The 20,347-nt window shown below is 43.4% G+C and overlaps 1 protein-coding gene across 3 annotated transcripts in view; it reads left to right on the top strand.

Annotated features, from left to right (window-relative positions):
• piwil2 (piwi-like RNA-mediated gene silencing 2) overlaps positions 1-20,347 on the top strand; it is a 72,807-nt gene that overhangs the window by 13,957 nt on the left and 38,503 nt on the right. For 2 of the 3 annotated variants that reach the window (XM_043681171.1, XM_043681170.1), the window contains exons 5-10: positions 6,514-6,708; positions 7,461-7,571; positions 8,348-8,465; positions 9,682-9,806; positions 17,376-17,456; positions 19,356-19,469. In XM_043681171.1, coding sequence (XP_043537106.1) covers positions 6,514-6,708; positions 7,461-7,571; positions 8,348-8,465; positions 9,682-9,806; positions 17,376-17,456; positions 19,356-19,469 — 744 coding nt within the window. The remainder of the gene's footprint in view (positions 1-6,513; positions 6,709-7,460; positions 7,572-8,347; positions 8,466-9,681; positions 9,807-17,375; positions 17,457-19,355; positions 19,470-20,347) is intronic. The other variant, XM_043681172.1, reaches the window with a different exon arrangement.

Here is a 20,347-nt window from a genome sequence, read left to right as displayed (position 1 = left end):
AATTTTAAGTTTAGCTTCCTGGCAGGCCCCTGGTCTTCGCTCTCACTCCTCCCACTGCTGACCCTTTTCAAATTTCCCAATTGCACACAATATTCCAACACTGGCCTAACCAATTTCGAAGCTCCTTGGATGCTGTCTGAACTGCTGTGCTCTTCCAGCACCACTAATCCAGAATCTGGTTTCCAGCATCTGCAGTCATTGTTTTTACCTAATCAATGTCCTGTACAGCCGCAGCATGACCTCCCGACTCCTATACTCAATGCGCTGACCAATAAAAGAAAGCATACCAAACGATGCCTTCATTATCCTATCTGCCTGGAACTCCACTATCAAGGAGCTATGAACCTATACTCCAAGGTCTTTGTTCAGCAAAACTCCCTGGGACCTTACCATTAAGTGTATAAGTCCTGATTTACCTTTCCAAAATGCAGCACCTCAGTTTTACCGAAATGAAATCCATCTGCCACTCCTTGGCCCATTGATCATCTGATGAATATCCAGTTGTACACTGAGGTAACCGCCTTCGCTGTTGAGCACACCTCCAATTTTGTTGTCATCTGCAAACTTATTATACCTCCTATATTCACAACCAAATCATGGAAATAAATAACGAAAAGCCATGGACTCAGCACCAATCCTTGTGGCACATCACTGGTCACAGGCCTCCACTCTGAAAAGCAATCCTCTACCACCACCCTCTGTCTTCTACCTTCAAACCAGTTCACTGTTCAAATGGCTAGTTTTCTTTGTATTCCAAGTGTTCTAGGCTTGTTAACCAGTCTGTCATGAACCTTGCCAAGTGCCTTACTGAAGTCCATATAGATCATGTCCACTCTTCTGCCCTCATTAATCCTCTTCATTACTTCAAAAAACACTCTTGTTAAGTTAATGCGACATGTTGACTGTCCCTGATCAGTCCTTGCCTTTTCAAATAGTTGTAAATCCTGTCCCTCGGGATTTACTCCAACAACTGTGCTATCCATTGTAGTCAGCATGGTTTTATGAAGGGAAAATTGTGTTTGACTAATTTGGTAGAGCTATTCAAAGATGTAACAAGCAAAATGAATAGTGGGGATGTTGTAGGTGTAATTTATATGGACTTGTGGAGGTGTTTGGAAAGCTACTGCATAAAAGGTGAATTGACCAGGTTGGATTATATGTGATGAGGGGTAAATTATTAGCCTGAGTAGATGACTGGCTGATGGATAGAAGTCAGAGCCAGGATGAATGGGTTTTTTCTGGATGCAAGATGTAACAAGTCGGGTGTCATAGGATCCAGTTCTTAGTCCCCAGCAATTTACAATCTATATTAATGCCTTGGATACAAGGCTGTATAGCCAAATTTGTGGATGGCTCAAAAATAGGTGGCAGTCAATTGTATAGAGGAAATAAGAACGTTACAAATGGATATAGATAGGTGAGGAGAGTGAGCCAAATGTGGTGGGTGGAGTTTAATGTGGATGAGTGCAAGGTCATGCATTTGAGTTGAAAAAATAGGAAGGTGTTATCTTAATGGGGAGAGACTTTGGGGCGCTCCAGTGCAGAGTGATGTAGGTGTGCTACTTCATGAGTCACAGAAAACGAGCATGCGGGTACAGCAGATAATAAAGAAATCAAATGGAATGTTGGCTTAAGGAATAGAATATGAAGGTAAGGCAGTATCATTGCAACTATACAAGGTATTAGTGCGACTGCACTTGGAATATTGTACGCAGTTTTGGTCACTGTTTTTGATGAAAGATGTAGAGGCATTGGAGGCAATTCAGAGGAGGTTCACAAGATGATCCCAGAGTTGACAGATTTGTCATACGAGGAGAGATTGAGCAGTTTAGCCCTATGCCCTGCAGAAATTAGAACAATGAGGAAGTCAAATTGAGGTATTAAAAATGTATTGAAGCTCTGGGGAAAATTGATGCGCGGAGAGATTTGAGTGTTCTGGTCCATTGTGCCCTGAAGGTGGCAGTGCAGGTTGATAGTGGTCAAGAAGGCATACGGCATGCATTCCTTCATTGCACAGGGTATTGAGTATGAGTGTTGGCTTGTTGTGTTACAGTTGTATAGGACTTTGGTTCGGCCATATTTGGAATACTGCATACAGTTCTGGCTGCCACATTACCAAAAGGATGTGGGTTCTTTCGAGATGGTGCAGAGGAGGTTCACCAGGATGTTGCCTGGTATGGAGGGTGCTAGCTATGAAGAGAGGTTGAGTAGATTCGTTGGAAGGACCGAGGTTGACGGGGGGACTTGATTGAGGTCTACAAAGTCATGAGAGGTATACACAGGTGAATAGTGAGAAGTTTTTTCCCCAGAGTGGGGGGTACTAAATTACTTGGGGGCATGAGTTTAAGTTGAGAAGGGAAAAGTTTAAGGGAGATGTGGTTGGAAAGTTCTTCAAGCAGAGAGTGGTGGGTGCCTGGAACATGTTGCCAGCAGAGGTGGGAGAGGCAGGTGTGATAGTGTCAGTTAAGATATATCTAGGCAGTTACATGAATGGGCAGGGAGCAGAGTGATACAGATCCTTAGAACGTAGGCAACAGGTTTAGAGAGAGGATCTGGATCGGCGCAGGGTCGGAGGGCCAAAGGGCCTTTTCCTGTGCTGTAATTTTCTTTGCTCTTTGTATAATAAAAGGTGTGGATAAAATAGATATGGAGTGGATACTTCCTCTCTTGTGTAATGTTCTAGGATGAGAGGTCATCGTCTTAGGATAAGAGGTAGCAAATTTAAAACTGAGTTGAGGAGAGAGTACTTCTCCCAAATGGTGGTAAATCTGTGGATTTTGCACCTCTAAAGTGTGGTGGAGGCTGGGCTGGTGAATAAATTTAAGGAGGAGTTGGACAGATTTTTAATTGTTAATGGGTTGAAGGGATATGGACAGAAGGCAGGAAAATGGGTGTGAGGAGCATGTCAACCGTGATCACATGGCAAAGCAGACTCAAATGGCTGAATGGCCTAATTCTGCTATTTCTTGTGAAGTAATGAATTTGCCCACCACTGATGTCAAGCTCACTGGTCTACAATTCCCTGGCTTTCTCTTACCAGCTTTCTTAAATTGCAGCACCATGTTAGCCAACCTCTAGTTTTTTGGCACTTCACCTGTGACTGTTGATGATAAAAATATCTCAGCAACGGGCCCAGCAATCACTTTTCTCGCTTCACACAGTTCTTGGGTACAGCTGATCAGGTTCTGGGGAGATATTCAGCTTTGTGCATTTTAAGACATCCAGCAGCCACCACCTCTGTAATATGGATTTTTTTCAAGATGCCACTGTCTCTTTCCCACATTCTATATCTTCCATGTCCTCCACAGTAAACACTGATGCAAGTTAGGCATTTAGTATTTCTGCCATCTCCTGCAGTTCCACGCATAGGCTGCCTTGCTGATCTTGAGGGGCCCTATTCTCTTCCTAGTTACCTTTTGTCCTTAATGTATTTATAAAATGCCCTTGGATTCTCCTCAACCCCATTTGCCAAATCTATCTCATGTCTCCTTTTTGCCTTCCTGAATTCCCTCCGAAGTATACTGTTACTGTCTTTATACTCTTGTTACGATTCACTTGATCTCTGTCTACACCTGACATATGCTTCCTCCTTTTTCTTGACTAAAATCTCAATTTCTCTAGTGCTCCTGCATTCCTTACACATACCCTTGCCTTTTCACTTTGACAGGACAATTTTGTCTCTGGATTCATGTGATCTCATTTTTGAAGGCTTCCCCCTCCCCCAACCCAAATCAGCTTTTGAAAGTTCTTGCCTAATAGCATTAAAATTAGCCTTCCTCCAATTTAGAGCTTCAACTTTTAGATCTGGTCTATGTTTTGCCATTGCTATCTTAAAGCAAATGGAATTATGGTCACTCGTCCCAAAGTACACTCCCACTGACACTTCAGTCACTTGCCCTGCCTTACTTCCCAAGAGTAGGTACATTCACATACTGAATCATAAAGTTTTCTTGTATGCTGTTAACAAATTCTCCTCCAACTAAGCCCTTAACACAAAGGCAGTCCAAGTCTATGTTTGGAAAGTTAAAATCCTTTAGCATAACCACCCTTGTATTCTTAGAGATAACTGATACCTCCTTAGAAATTTGTTTTTCAATTTCCTGCTGACTGTTGTATGATGAAGAGTAAAATCCCAATAAGGCGATCATCCCTTTCTTCTCCATTCCACCCAAATAACCTCCCTGGATGTATTACCAGGAATATCTTCTTTAAGAACCGCTGTAATGTTAGCCCTTATCAAAAATGCCACTCCCCCTCCTTTCTTGCTCCCCTTTGTATCCTTCCTACAGCATTTGTATTCTGGAACATTAAACTGCCGGTCCTGTCCATCCCTGAGCCATGTTTCTGTAATTGCTATGATATTCCAGTCCCATGTTCCTAACCATGTCCTGAGTTCATCTGCCTTCCTTGTTACGCCTCTTGCATTTAAATAAATGCAGTTTAATTCATCAATCTTGGCTCATTCTCTGCATTGTTCCTGCCCTCCCTGACTGTTAGACTTGATCCTTTTCTCATAAGTACCAATCTCAGACTGATCACTTTCTTCAGTATGTCCTTGGGTTACCCCCCCCGCCCCCCCACCTTCCTAGTTTAAATCTTCACAAGCAGCTCCAGCAAATCTCACTGCCAGTGTGTTGGTCCCCTTTCAATTGATTTGCAATCTGTCCTCCTTATCCAGACCACTTCTTCTCCAGTAGCGGTTCCAATGATCCTTAAATGTGCGTCTCTCCCCCGACACCAGCTCATCTGCTCTATCCTCCGACTCTTACCCTCACTAGCTCGCAGAGCTAACACCTCTGCTCTAACTCCTGAGGTTCATGCTTGTTCATCCCTGGTTGCTGTTTATTTTTCTCCCCCAGAATGTTGCACACTCATTACCATTCTGGAGCAACCTTAAGAACTAAATGAATTTTTGCGTGTGCGGTTTCTGAGCTTTACTTACAGTGGCTTATTAGAGGACATTGAATTGCCTTGAGCCTGGCTCCTTGTCGGGGATATAATCAGTGTAATTTCTAAAACCATTCAGGCCTTCCCACCACATTTGAGGCGCAGTCCTCAGGGATGCCAGCCAGTAGCCTCTTGCTCACATTGTCTGGGGGACAGTTTTGGTGTGTTACTGCTCAAGTTGCTGAAACTTGTTTTAAGACAGACGTTGAACTGTGTCAAGATTTGAATGGTGTTGGAAAAGTACAGCAGATCAGGCAGTATCTGAGGAGTAGGAAAATCGACGTTTTGGGCAAGAGCCCTTCATCACGAACGGCTTTGCCTGAAACGTCTATTTTCCTGCTCCTCGAATGCTGCCTGACCTCCTGTGCTTTTCCAGCACCACATAAATTTGAATCTGTCTCCACCATCTGCAGTACCCACTTAGACTCTCAGAGATGTACAGAAACAGACCCTTCAATCCAACTTGTCCATGACAACCAGATATCCTAAATTAATCTAGTCCCATTTGCCAGCACTTGGCCCATATCTCTCTGAACCCTTTGTATTCATATACCCATCCAGATGCCTTTTAAATGTTGTCATTGTACCAGCCTCTCCCACTTTCTCTGGCAGCTCATTCCAACCATGCACCACCTTCTGCATTAAAAAGATGCCCTTTAGGTCCCTTTTCAATCTTTCCTCTCTCACCCTAAACCTATGCCCTCTAGTTCTGGACTCTCCCACCCCAGGGAAAAGACCTTGTCTATTTACCCTATCCATGCCCTTTATGATTTTATAAACCTCTAAGATCGCACTTCAGCCTCTCCTGATAGCTCAAAACCCTCCATCCCTGGCAACATCCTTGTAAATCTTTGCTGAAAGCTTTGAAGTTTGACAACATCATTCCTACAGGAGGGAAACCAGAATTGCACACAGTATCCCAAAAGTGGTCTAACTAATGTCCTATACAGCAGAAACATAACCTCTCAACTCCTGTACTCAATGCTCTGACCTGTAAAGGAAAGCATTCCAAACACCACCTTCATTATCTTATCTACCTACAAGTCTACTTGCAAGGAACTATGAACCTGCACTCCAAGGTCTGTCTGTTCAGCAACGCTCCCCAGATTGAACAGTGTGCCCTGTTGTGAGGGTGAAATGATCTCTTCGACTTGGCAGTCACCATGTGCCATTCCACTGGAGGCTATTGCTGAGAAGCTTTTGACTGGTTGTGGCATCTGAAATGTAAATGCAGTATTTTTAAAATGGAATCAGGGTTTCTGCCTCAGCCAAACTTAGAGGCAGAGTGCTCCAGACTCCCGTTGTCCTCAATGAAAAATGTTTTCCTCAATGTTCTCAATCATTCTGCCAATTCCTTGAAATACATCCCCTCTGCTCATTTCTCATAATCAGTCAGCTCAGTTGAGTCCCATCTCAGTCTCTTACAAATATAACAACTGTCAGTTTGATTTTCCTAACTGAAACTTTTGATTCTGGGCAATGTGACTCCAGTATCCTCTCTGGTGTGCTCACTCACCACCACCTCATCGTTATGAGCAATTAATGATTCTCTTCTCCTTATTTTAGGGGTAGAGGGCCAATTATTGAGCATCCGCATTCCAGCGTTCAAGAATTGGCAGCTCAAGTGAAGGGATTGGAGTTTGGACGAGCATTGCTGGGGAGATGCAGAGTTTTCCATGGTTTGCCAATTTGTTCACCTGGGGACAGGAGACTTGCTCTCAGCGAGGCTGTAACTGGAGCGCCAGAGCAAGAAACTAGAGGGTGAGGCAGATGAAGGAACAATCTGAATGCATTAAGGCCAAGGGCCCTGTCAGTATCTGCTGTTTAACAACTCCCCTGCTGGGACTGTCGTTACTTCCTCTCCCATCTCCATGTGGGGTCTGTCCTTTACCCCTTCCTACTCAGTCTGCGGTGTCTGCCCTTCACAGTTGTCCTGTGCAGTTGGTCAATTCCCTGGAGGGGTGACCTTATAGAGGTTTCCAAAACTGAGGGGCAAGGATAGGTAAACTGGCCAAGTCTTTTCCCTGGGGTCGGGGAGTCCAGAACTAGAGGGTATAGGTTTAGGGTGAAAGGGGAAAGATATGAAAGAGATCTAGGAGGCAACTTTTTCAAGCAGAGGGTGGTACGTGTAGGGAATGAGCTGCCAGAAGTGGTGAAGGCTGGTACAATTACAACATTTAAGAGGCATTTGGATGCGTATATGAATAGGAAGGGTTTGGCAGGATATGGGCCGGATGCTGACAGGTGGGACTAAATTGGGTTGGGATATCTGGTCGGCATGGACGGGTTGGACCGAAGGGTCTGTTTCCACGCTGTACATCTCTATGACTCTGTCATTCACCCCTTAACCTGTGGGGGCTATTGGGCCATGGTTCCGAGTCCAGATATCACTACGTATTCACATTTTCTTGGCCAAAATATTTTGGTAACTCCTTTTTGCTATTGATTCATGGACTGCATCTTCAATGACATTTGTACTTCTGAGTCCGGTTAATTCTTTTTTTTTAATTTAGGGAGCCAGTCATGAATAAAGGATCATCAGGAACATCTGTACCTCTGGCAGTAAACCTTACCAAAATACATTGTCAAAATGAGGCCGTTTATCAGTACCACGTCACCTTCAGGTAGCTGACTTCAGTCTTTGTACATTCTGTGGGAGTAGCTGTGATTGCACATTGTGACTTTATACATCTGATCTTAAGACATCACCCTGACATGAGGGACCCATCTGTGTTTTTTTTTTCCCAGCAGAGCAGCTTTTTGGACCAATGAGTTCTATTTCACGAGACATTGCTATGAATGAATCTGACTCTGTAGCAAGGCTTCATATTAAAGTGCTGACACACGTTGCAGTATCCAGTTTGAAGTTAAAACAAAACAGTAAAATGGAGTAGAAAATATTCAAGCCAAGTGGAGAGATGCAAATATGGTGTTTGCAGAGCAAGGGACAGAAGTTGCAATTTCAATTTTGGATACAAAGCATTTTGATTTTTTTGCAAATGAATCCTCATTAAATGTGGCCCACTTATTGTTACCTTTCGAAAACTTGATGCATTGCTCTGCAAGGTTGCACGTTATGTGTTGCACTGCCTAATCTAATATTTGGCATTTAAACATCTGAGCCGACTGTGCAAGTATGGTGCTTAGCTCCCTGAGCTGTACTCAAATGAAAAGGCAAGTTATGGCAGACCATTGAAAACACCCTCCTTATACCTGTTGTATGAATCGCATAATTCCCTTAGCTTTAAAGCTTAGTCAAAACTTTTAAATCTCGATGTCAGTTTATGTCGTCATTCAGTTTTGCAGTGTTGAGATTGTGTCTGACTCTGACAGCAGTTCTTAGTCATTGAATATTACTCTCTTTAGTTTACTTCACTCAGGCTAATGTTGTTTGGTTTAGTCCTAATATAGAATGTCGGAATATCCGCTATGCAATGTTAAAGGAGCATCAGCTGGTTACTGGCAAAACTACTGCTTTTGATGGCAGCATACTCTACCTGCCTGTCAAACTACCTGAGGTATGGCCATCTTTTGCACTTCTTTTCATTTTATTCGAGTACACCAGACAGTAATTTATCAATGTCCAGAGCGTAGTGCTGGAAAAGTACAGCAGGTCAGGCAGCATCCAAAGAGCAGAAGAATTGAAGTTTCAGGCATAAGCCCTTCATCAGGAATGGATGTAGAAATTGAGGTGGAAAATTTGAACTTCAGGCCTAAGTTTGGTGGAGGGATAGGTAATATTGAGGCAGAGGGGAGATTGAAGCTGGAGATGGATGGGCTATGAGAGTAGGCATTGTAGTGGCAGATGGATTGCAATGTGGAGCCATGTGACATTGAGCACTTTGGTCGGAAGAACAGAGACCTGGTCTATTTTGTAAAGTGAAAGGTTTCCTAAATCTGATATACCTAGAGACTTAGAGAATCCTGAACTCAGTCTCCTGAGGTTTACCTAAGGTTCAGTTAAGAAGGCAAATTAAATTCAAGAGGGGTAGAATATAGGAGCAAAGATGGATCACTAAGGCTTCCTAAGACTGTGATCAGACCACGTATGGAATGTTGAGAACAGTTTTGGACCCTGTAGATATGCTGTCTTTTTGAGGGATTCTAGAGAAGGTTTACACGAATTATCTCAGTTTTGAATGGCTTGTCGTAAACTCGGCAAGTTTAGAAGAATGAAAGGGGATCTAATTGAAACTTAGTGAATACTGAGTGTACTGGATAGAGTAGAGTAGAGTAGGGGAGTCTTGAATGCGAGAGGACAACCCCAGAGTGAAAGCGGCCAACTGTTTGGAGCTGAGATGATGAATGTCTTTCACTAGATGGCAGTCAATCCGTGCAGTCAATTATTTGCTACAAAAGGCTATGGAGGCCACGTCATACAGTGTGTTTAAGACAAAGGTAGGTTCTTGTTAGTAAGAAGATTGAGGGTGACCGGGAGATGGCAGAAGAAAGGGTTAGGAACGTATCAGCCATGATTAAATGGCAGAATAGACCCGATGGGCCGAATGATCTAGATTTGTTCCCAACTCAGATGGTCTTATACTTGAATTGTATTCCAGATCAGCATTCATACTGCAGTGTTGAAGGTGCAATGCACTGTTGGACAGTACTGCCTTTCAGAACACTTCATTGTTAGGTATTGAATGAGAGATGATCAAGAATGCATTTCTGTAGCTGACTGGCCCTGGTATTTACCTTGCTTGAATCTGACATTCATCTACTGTTTCTTGTCAGATGGTGGCTCTGAAATCGCAAAGAAAAACTGATGGTTTGGAAGTGTACATCAAGATTCAATTGACCAAGATTCTCCAACCCAACTGCGACCTCTGCATCTCCTATTATAATGTCGTATTACGAAGGTAAAATATCTGCACTGTCTCTGTCACACTAGTTTACTCTGTCTTTATCTGAGTTTTTTTGTTTGCTTCCTCCTTACTCTGCCTTTATTTATCTCTCGTTTTTGTCTGTCTTTTTGGATTTTCCTTTAAGAGAAAATCTGAACAAGAATTGTATTTAAATATTGGAATTGTTAAAGCACAGTATCTGTGTCCTCAACAATGTTCAAAGGATATTGCCTTAGTGCCAACAGCTCTGGCAAAATCATTATTATTACAAAAAAACAAATTCTGTGTTGCCCTTAATACATTTGACAGGCTTACCTGATGTATAGGGTCAGAAGGTGTGGACAAGACGGACTGTAGCCCCGTAAGGAGACCAGGGCTCGTTACTTGAGCACCATTAAGGCTACTTATGGTCTATGCACTGAAGACCCCCTCCACTGACCAAGAATGAGAGGTGCTCAAGAATGCAGAGACCATCAGTATCTGTTGGAAGGAGCATGAAGAAGATCTTCGAACAGAGTTTGTATTTCGAGTGGGTGTCAACAACTCCATCCATCAACATGCTACTCATCCCTGTATGAACACGAACCCTGACTTGGTGTGAGGTAGAAAAGGCCATTCAACTTGGGGGGATAAAATGAAGACATGAGTATCCAATGGAATCTGTGCTAAAATATTAAAATTTATGATAGCAATGTTTAATATGCATTGAGACATACATGAATAGATGGGGAATGTATGGATATGGATCACGTGCAGATGGAAGAGATGGAATGGTAACAGGGTTGACATGGACATGATGGGACGAAGGACATGTTCTGTTCTATGTTTGTAGCAGAGTAATACTATTAGCACAATGCATACTTTGTTTCCCATAGATTGAAGGAGCCAAGTTTGACAGGAGATCTCAGATACAATATTGGTAACTGACATCCAGAAAAGTGGCAGGTCTGACTGTAGTCACGACGGGTATTTTCCTGCAGCTGAATAGATCCTGGTTGCAATGCTGATTCCATTCTGAGGGCAGAATGGAATGGTCTTCACCACATCCCAAATTAGAGTCCTCCTCCAGAAGTTTGTCTCTATGCTGCACCTGCTTCATGATCACATGCAAGCCATGATCCTGAGAAGCAGATCCCCCACAGACCCAAGTCACATTGAGAATTGGTCTACTCGGAGCTTCAACGTAGCAAGTAAGGCCCAAGATGGCCGAGGAACTGTTGTGAGATCACTGATGAATCCTCTTGAATAAGTACAAAGTCCCATTAACACCAAGGAAACAGTGGACCAAGCTTGCTTCAAATGGAGGGAAAGCATCTGGATTTGCAGACTAATAGTCTCATCAGGCAGAAGTAGATTGTCAATTGAACAGGGAGTGTCTAGAAAACTGGGCTTCTCCTCTCCCATTTCCCGCAGCTGCTGCCAATGCCATATGTCAGCAACTGTTGGTCATCCGTTAGAATCTTCAATTACCCAAGTACTTTGTTTTACCGTGGAAGCAAGTCTCATCAACGTTGAGAGAGCACTGCCAATGAAGTAGTAATTGTGTAGAGTCCTAGAGATTTACAGCATGAAAACAGACACTTCGGTCCAACTTGTCCATGCCGACCTGAAAGCCCAACCCAATCTAGTCCCACTGGCCAGCACCTGACCTCGAACCCTCCAAACCCTTCCTATTCACGTAGCCATCCAGATGCCTTTTAAATGTTGTAATTGCACAACATCCATCAGCAGCTCATTCCATACACATACCGTGTAAAAAGTTGCCCCTTAGGTCTCTTTGATATCTTCGCCCTCTCACCCTGAACCTTCTAGTTCTGGACTCGCCCACCCAGGGAAAAGACTGTCTATTTTTCCGATCCATGCCCCGCATGGTTTTATAAACCTCTGTAAAGTCACCCCTCAGCCTCTGATGCTCCAGGGAAAAACGGCCCCAACCTATTCATCCTCTCCCTGCAGCTTAAATCCTCCAAGTCTGGCAATGTCCTTGTAAATCCTGTCTGAATCCTTTCAAGTTTGACAACCGCCTTCTAATAGGAAGGAGATCGGAATTGCACACAATATTCCAACAGTGGCCTAACCATTGTCTGTACAGCTGCAACATGACCTCTGAACTCCTATAATCTGTGCTCTGACCAATAAAGGAAAGCATACCAAATGCTGCCTTCACTATCCTATCTACCTGTGACTCTACTTTCAAGGTGCTATGAGTCTGCACTCCCAAGGTATCTTTGTTCAATCCCTAGGACCTTACCATTAAGTGTGTAAGTCCTGCTCAGATTTGTTTTCCCAAATACAACACCCCTCATTTGTCTAAATTAAACTCCATCTGCCACTCCTCAGCCCATTGGCCCATCTGATTAAGATCCCATTGTAATCTGAGGTAACCTTCTTAGCTGTCCTTGACACTTCCAATTTTGGTGTCATCTGCAAACTTACTAACTACACCTCTTCTGCTCACATCCAAATCATTTATATCAATGATGAAAAGTAGTGCACCAGGCACCAATCCTAGCAGCGCTCCAGTGCTAACAGGCCTCCAGTCTGGAAAAAACAACCCACCATCACCCTCTGTCTTCGACCTTGGAGCCAGTTCTGTAGCCAAATGGCTAGTTCTCCCTGTATTCCATGTGATCTAAACTTGCTTACCACTCTCCCATGAGAAGCCTTGTCAAATGCCTTACTGAAGTCCATATGGATCATGTCTACCATCTCCCCTCGTCAATCCTCTGTAAGTTCTTCAAAAACAAACCTCAATCAAGTTCATGAGACATGATTTCCCGCTCACAAAGCCATTTTAACGATCCCTAATCAGTTTTTGCCTTTCCAAATACAAGTCCCTCAGGATTCCCTCCAACAACTTGCCCACCATCGACGTCAGGCTTACCAGTCTATAATTCCCCGACTTGTCCTATCCATCTTTCTTAAATAGTGGCACCATGTTGGCCAGCCACCAGTCTTGTGGCAACTCGCCTGTGACTATCGATGATACAGATATCTCAGCAGGGGGCCCAGAAATCGCTTCCATCTCTTTCCACAGAATTCTCGGGTACACCTCATCAATCCTAGGGATTTATGCGCTTTTATGCATTTTAAGACATCCAGCATTTTCTCCTCTGTAATATGGACATTTTTCAAGATGTCACCATCTATTTCCCTACATTCTATATCTTCCATGTCTTTCTCCACAGTAAAGACTGATGCAAAATTTTCATTTAGTATCTTTCCCTATCTCCTGCAGCTCCACATGTGCCTTGCTGATCTTTGAGGGACCCTATTCTCTCCCCAGTTACCCTTACGTCCTTAATGTATATGTAAAAACTCTTGGGATTCTCAATCCTGTTGGCTAAAGCTATCTCACGTCCCCTTTTTTGCCTTCCTGATTTCCCTCTTGAGTATACTCCTACCACCTTCATGCTTTTCTAAGGATTCGCTTGTTCTCTCCTGTCTATACCTGACATATGCTTCCTCCTTCATCTTATCCACCCTCAATTTCTCTCGTCATCCAGCATTCCCTCTACTTACCAGCCTTTGTTTTTACCCTAACAGATATACTGTCTCTGGATTCTCATTATCTCATTTCTGAAGGCTTCCCATTTTCCAGCCATTCCTTTACTTGCGAACATCTGCACCCCATCGACGTTTGGAATTTCTTGCCTAATACTGTCAGAATTAGCCATCCTCCAATTTAAAACTTCAACTTTTAGATCTGGTCTATCCTTTCCCATCAGTAATTATGAACTAATAGAATTACCGTCGCTGACACCAAAGTGCTCCCCGACTGACGACTCAGTCACCTGCCCTTCCTGCCTTCCCAAGAGCAGGTCAGGTTTTGCACCTTCTGTAGTCTGTACAGCCACATACTGAATCAGAAAATTTTCTTGTACACTCAACAAATTCTTCTCCATCTAAATCCTTAACACTGTGGCAGTCTCAGTCTGTGTTTGGAAAGTTAAAATCCTCTACCATAACCGCCCTAGTTTTCTTAGAGAAATCTGAGATCTATTTCTCAGACTTATTTCTCATTTTCCTGCTGACTATTTGGGGGTCTATAAAACAATCCCTATAAGGTGATCATCCCTTTCCTATTTCTCCGTTCTACCCAAATAACTTTCCTGGATGTACTTCTGGGAATATCCTCCCTCAGTACAGCTGTAATGCTGTCCCTTATCAAAAACACTACTTGCCCTCCTCTCTTGCCTTCCTTACTGTCCTTCTGTAGCATTTGTATCCTGGAACATTAAGTTGCCAGTTCTGCCCATCCCTGAGCCATGTTTCTGTAATTGCTATAATATCCCAGTCCCATGTTCTTAACCATGCCCTAAATTCATCTGCCTTTTGTATTGAAATAAACGCAGCTAAATTTATCAGTCCTATCTTGTTCTCTGCTTTGTCCCTGCCTGTCCTGACTGTTTGACTCACTTCTTTTCCCAATTGTACTAGTCTCAGATTGATCTCTTTCCTCACAATCTCCCTGGGTTCCACCCTCCCACCTTGCTAGTTTAAATTCTCCTGAGCAGCTCTAGCAAATCTCCTTGCTAGTATATTAGTCCCCTTCCAATTCAGGTACAATCCGTCATTCTGTGTACAGGTCACTTCTACCCCAGAAAAGATTGCAATGATCCAAAAATGTGACTCCTTCTCCCATATACCAGGTCCGCAACCGTGCATTCATCTGCTCTATCCTCCTATTTCTACCCTCACTAGCTTGTAGCACTGGGAATAATCCAGATATTACGACTCTTGAGGATCTCCTTTTTAAATTCCTGCTTAACTCTGTGTATTCTCCCTTCAGAATCTCATCCTTTTCCTTCTCTGTCGTTAGTTTCGATGTGTACAATGACCTCCTGCTGGCCCCCCTCCCCCTTGAGAACATTCTGTGCCCTCTGAGACATCCTTGATCCTGGCACCAGGGAAGCAACACACCACTCTTGTGTTTCACTGCTGGCCACAGTCTGTGCCTCGGACTAGAGAATCCCCAAACACAATTTATCTCTTGGAACCCAACGTACCCCTCACTGCATTAGAGCCAGTCTTAAAACCAGAAACTTGGCTGTTGGTGCTACATTCCCCTGAGAGTTCATCACCCCCAACATTTTCCAAAACAGCATACCTGTTTGAAATGGGGATAGCTACAGAAGACTCCTGCACTACCTGCCTAATTACATTACCTTTCCTGAAGTTAACCCATCTATGTGACTGTATCTATGTCTTTCCTCCCTTCCCATAACTGCTATCCATCACAACCCTTTGTCCTTGTGAATTCCTCATTGCCTCTAACTGTCGCTCGAACCGATCCATTGATCTGATAGGATTCGCAACCAACAGCATTTATTGCAGACATCTTCCAAAACACTCACATCTGACCAGAAGAGCACACTCCTCTACAAAGGGTCATTTTTGTTTCTTCCAGTCTACAGACCCAGAAAATAGGACCGTTTTATTCCTCTACAAAACACTGCTACAGGCTAACTTAATACTTTGGCTTATATTTTAAGTTTAATCAAGAGACATATCTCAACAAGACACATAATCAAGAAAGAACCCACTCTATTCACTTTGTAGATTTACAGCAAAGCTGTACCGAAAACTATTCACTTATCTGTTTCTGTACTGTGACCTCTCCCAAACAGGTTCCTCCATGATCAGCTGTCAATTTGACTGTTTGTTAATTTCCTTTGATGCACTCCGATGTCCAGAGATACATGAATTCAAACAGCAAAGGTAGTGTCAGTTACCAGTGTGGGTGCCTCTCACCACCCCCGCCCGCGCCCCCCCCATCCCTAAAATATATCAAGAAGTATCCTGTTCCACCTAGGAAGTTTTCCCATACTTCATCTTTGGTATTTAGCTAATGGGTATGAAGATGCCTGATTGCACTGCGAGTTGAGTGTAATACACTTGAACATAAACAGGAGTAATTACATTTTTTTCATTTATTATTGGGACATGGGTGTCACTGGCTGACCAACATTTTTTGCTCATTCCTTGTTGCACTTGAGAAACAGGGATGAGCTGTGTTCTTGAACTGCTGCAAGCCATGTGCTGTCAGTAGACTCTCAAATAACTTGGGCAGGAATTCCAGATTTTGATCCAGCAACACTGAAGAAGCAGTGATATATTTCCAACACTTGGTGAATGAGTGGTTTGGAGGAGAGTTTGCAGTTGGTGGTCTTGCCATGTAGCTGTTGCCCTTGTCCTTTTTGGATGAAACTGGTCTTGGGTTTGTAAGGTGCTATCTAATTGGTGAATTATTGAGACAGTTCACAAACTACTTCAGTCTTTTTGTGCATAGAGCCTGAACCACACTGTCAGTGGACAACTCGACAAATTATTCATGATCTGGATGAGGTCTGAGTCGTGTTTGTTTTCACATGTATGCAAGAACAACAAATCTTATCAGGACATATAAAATTAAGCCTGGGCAAAACAAATCCAAGCTTTATGTAAAAGATTAAAATACATGTCACTGTCAACATTCCCCAGCTTTCTGGTCATCTGCAGTCAATGCTCTTGTGTTGACAAAGTTAACAGTCTGTTTCTTATTCACAGACTAAACAGTCAAATTGTTTTATGAATAGAGAAGCTTTGACAGATAACTGATGTCTCACCATGGCAGAGTAGGGCTCATGATCCCGGGCTCATCTGCTCCGCCTGCTTTTTTGTTTTACTTACCTTGTCCTGAACTCTGGCGGCAAGGAATCCCAGAGTGGACTCTGTAAGCCCAGCACAGATTTTGCGGCTGCGACTGGGTCCTTTGCGATCTCATGGCAGCAGTGGCGAGTGAGCACCTACTTATTTTTTTCTGGAGCGAGTACAGGACCTGGCATCGGAGTTGGTGGCTGCTACATTGACAGTTGAAAGATGATGCTGAGGCTCGGCAATGTGGTTGTTGATTGGATTTGGTGCTGACAGTGGTGAAGCAGTGGCACAATGATAGCACAGCAATGTTGAGATAGGCCCAGTAGTGAGAGATATGACTCTGACATTGGGTCTGGTGCAGACAGCAGTGAGGCAGTGGCAACAGGGAATTGGTCCAGTGGCAAAAGCCGGTGCCTGAAGAGTTCAATATTGTTTGGGTCCTGTGTAGATGGCAGTGAGGTGGTGGAGGGGGGAACTGGCAGTGCATGCATTGTTGATGATCTGGTTCAGGACTGATGGGCTCCTTTTAAGTTCTACCTTTTTTTTTGTTTTCTCAAAATGGTGGCTGATTGTGATGACTGGAAAAACTTTTCATCGTACTTTCCTGTTTTTCTCGTTATAAAATACTCAGGACGATAAAATTGTTAATTCGCTCAAGATCACTCATACTGGCACAAATAGAACCAATGAGAGTGCGAGTTATGACAGCACTGGAAGGGACTGAGAATAGGCAGAGAACACAGTGTTGGTCTATGTGTGGTCCCGGTCTGTTTCTACAGATTTTCAATGTGCTGTTGGTGAATATGGGGTGTGTAATTGCTGTTGTATAATCTTGAGTTGAAGTTTCTTTGTCTTTGACTTTGTTTTGATGTATGTTGCAAGAGAATACTCAAGCATGTTAATGGTCTTGTTGTGTTGATTTGTTACTCCTTCCTCTTTCTGCAGAGCTATGAGGCTTTTGGAATTAAAATTAGTTGGACGGAATTTCTATGACCCAACAAGTGCGATTGTTCTTCCTCAATACAGGTAGGTGTGATTAAATGACATTATATCAGGGTTGAAAATTATATTAATGATCTTCTCGTGATGGTCTTCTTCAGATCTCAAATTGGAAAAAAAAATGAGCTTTCACCACCGGGGTAAGCTCGGTCATTGAGTCAGGTGGGATGCATCCCAGAATCTCCAAGATTTAAAGTAGGAAAGCAGTGAAGCTTTGAGAGTTTCTTTTAAGAGCCCAGTCAAGTGCTGGAGCACACTGTGAGGGTAGGAGGATTAGAATTGTAATTGCAACTGTTGGAAAATGATAGGCTGTTGAGCTTAATTTAGGGGAGAGTTGCTTAATGCATTCTCTTTCACCATCCTTTTGATGCTATCTACAAACTCCCATGTCGCACCCCAAACAGGCAGATGCTGTTAAGTGCAGCTTTTTGTGGGCAAGTTAATTTTGGGAGGAAATGTAAAATGCAAGTCAGGAATATCTCTGAGATACTGAGACAGAATGGGATGGGAATGATCAATTTATGAAGGTTCATAGTAGCAGGGAACAATAAAAGGATTTTTTAGCAAGGCTGTTAGGATCTGTGTTTTATACCTGGTGCATTGAATGCAAAATAAGTTCATAAAGTCATCAAGATACACAGCACAGAAACAGACCCTTCAGCCTAACTCGTCCATGCAGACCAGATATCCCACATTAGAGCATAGAGAACACTTGCTAAGTCCGCTCCCCGTTCAGGAGACTAGGCAACAGCGCACTGCGCCTGAGCTTCCGTCCCCAGTCCCATCCACCTGTGCAACCTCGTCCGCCCCCATCCTGCCCCTCGCCTGCCCCGACCCCTGGCTGAGCCTCCCCCCCCCCCCCTTGTCAGCACCCCCTCTCTGGGGCAGTCGGACTGGACACCAGCAACAAGACAGCTGCTGCCTTTGGTGGGATAAAATAGCGCGAGCACGCAGCCGCGCACATGGCTTTCTGACAAGTTCCACCTTTGCCATCAGGATGATGGAGAGATGATCTCGGGAAGGTGGAGGAGGGGGTGTGGTTTAGGGTACATTCTTGTGTAGAACTCCAGGGAAAATGTGGGGAGAGAGGGAGGGCGGGTAGTCAGTTATTTGGAGACAGTGCCTAAGCTCCCATCGATGCCCAGGACTGTTCTTGGCAGCATTTCAATAAGCCGAGTTCACTTTTAATCACTAAGCAAAAGACACAATTAGTGTTGGAAACACCTTTTTGATGTAATGTTTGTATCAGGACCTGAGATCATCCTCGGATAATCTGAAATTTGGATAATTGAGTTGCTCTGTCATCTCGTCCAACTTATGGCCCACAGCTCTCAAAACCCTTCCTATTCATCTACCCATCCAGATGCCTTTTAAATGTTGTAATTGTACCAGCCATCTCCTTTTCTCTGGTAGCTCGTTCCTTAACACACCACCCTCTGCATGAAAACGTTGCCCCTTAGGTCTCTTCTAAATCTTTTCCCTCTTTCCTAAACCTATGCTCTCCAGTTCTGGACTACCCCACCCTCTGGAAAAAACTTTGACTATTCACTATATCCCTACCTGTCTTGATTTTATAAACCTCTCTGAGGTCACCCCTCAAACGACAATGCTCAAGGGAAAACAGCTCCAACCTATTCAGCCTCTTCCTATCGCTCAAACCCCCCACCACCCTGCCAACACTGGCAACATCTTTTATAAATCTTTTCTGAACTCTTTCAAGTTTGGTGCCTTGGTCCTAATCATAAGTTAGGCTTCAGCTAGAGTACAGTTTGTAATAAGTATAGATAGGGTGATGTTAGTAAAGATTGTCACAAAGATCAAGTCAATAATTTAGTCATGCAAAACATGTATATTTGGCGGGGTGTCTTGCCCAAGGACAATATGCAGTTGCTTGTTTATGTATCTAAGAGGAGTTTCTGTGTACAGATTGCAGATATGGCCAGGATACTCTGCAAGCATTCGAAGAACAGATGGAGGATTGATGTTACTTGTTGATGTGTCCCATAAAGTAATTCGTAATGATTCTGTCATTGATGTTATGTGAGTATATTTAACAACAGTTGTCAGTTCAAGGTGCACTTGTTGGAACTTGCCATCTCCTGGTCACAATCCACTGTACTTGCTTACTCATGTCCAGCAAGCTTTGCTCAAGTCAAATTGAATCCACTTGCCCCTGTTGGAGCCTCAATACTTGGTAGCTTGACCGAGGGAAGCAACATGGAAGCCAGAATCCCATGACAAAGAACAAGATTGTGTCAACACAGGTGGCTGGTGCTTTCTCCTCTATACCGGTGCCACGAGTTTCATGTACCCATTATTTCTTTTGAGGTCAGCTGTTACAAATCTGGTTTTGTTTTCTCTTCAGTATGGAAGATTACTGATCTGTGAGCTGTTCAAAAGGTTGAAAATTATTTATCAAGGTAGAAACAGGAAGTACATGTTCTGGTTACCAAGCAGGATTAGTATTTAAGGAAGCTGAGTAGACTGAAAGCGCAGTTATTAAAGGGGAAAATCAGCAAACATATTTCCCAATAACAGGAGTAGAAATCAAGGACATAGTTTCTCCCACAACAGTCACTGCAACAGAATGGTATTGAGATACAGATCAGGCACTCTCTCAATGAAGAGTGGAACAAACCTGAGGATTTGAATGATGTGCACTTACTGTGTTACCTTGTAGCAACTGTCTCTGCTTCTTGAAGGTTTCCCATAGAAATGGTGCTGAGTTAGTAGTTCAGCAGCAATTCCTACCTGGTGGAGACATTGGGGGCATCATAATCATGTGTCTGGATGATCTGTTTGGTGTGTTTCTAACTATTCTCAACCCCAGTGTTGAAGAATCTGAGCTGGTATTCTTCCTGAAACATATTCAGGTTTCTTACTTCACAATCGCACTCCTACTCCCCTAAAAGAAAAAG

The sequence above is a fragment of the Chiloscyllium plagiosum genome, chromosome 42 (genome assembly GCF_004010195.1).
Source record: "Chiloscyllium plagiosum isolate BGI_BamShark_2017 chromosome 42, ASM401019v2, whole genome shotgun sequence".
NCBI classification, from domain to species: Eukaryota; Metazoa; Chordata; class Chondrichthyes; order Orectolobiformes; family Hemiscylliidae; genus Chiloscyllium; species Chiloscyllium plagiosum.
The sequence above is the reverse complement of the archived record's forward strand: the minus strand, read 5'-3'. Positions and strand labels throughout refer to the sequence as shown.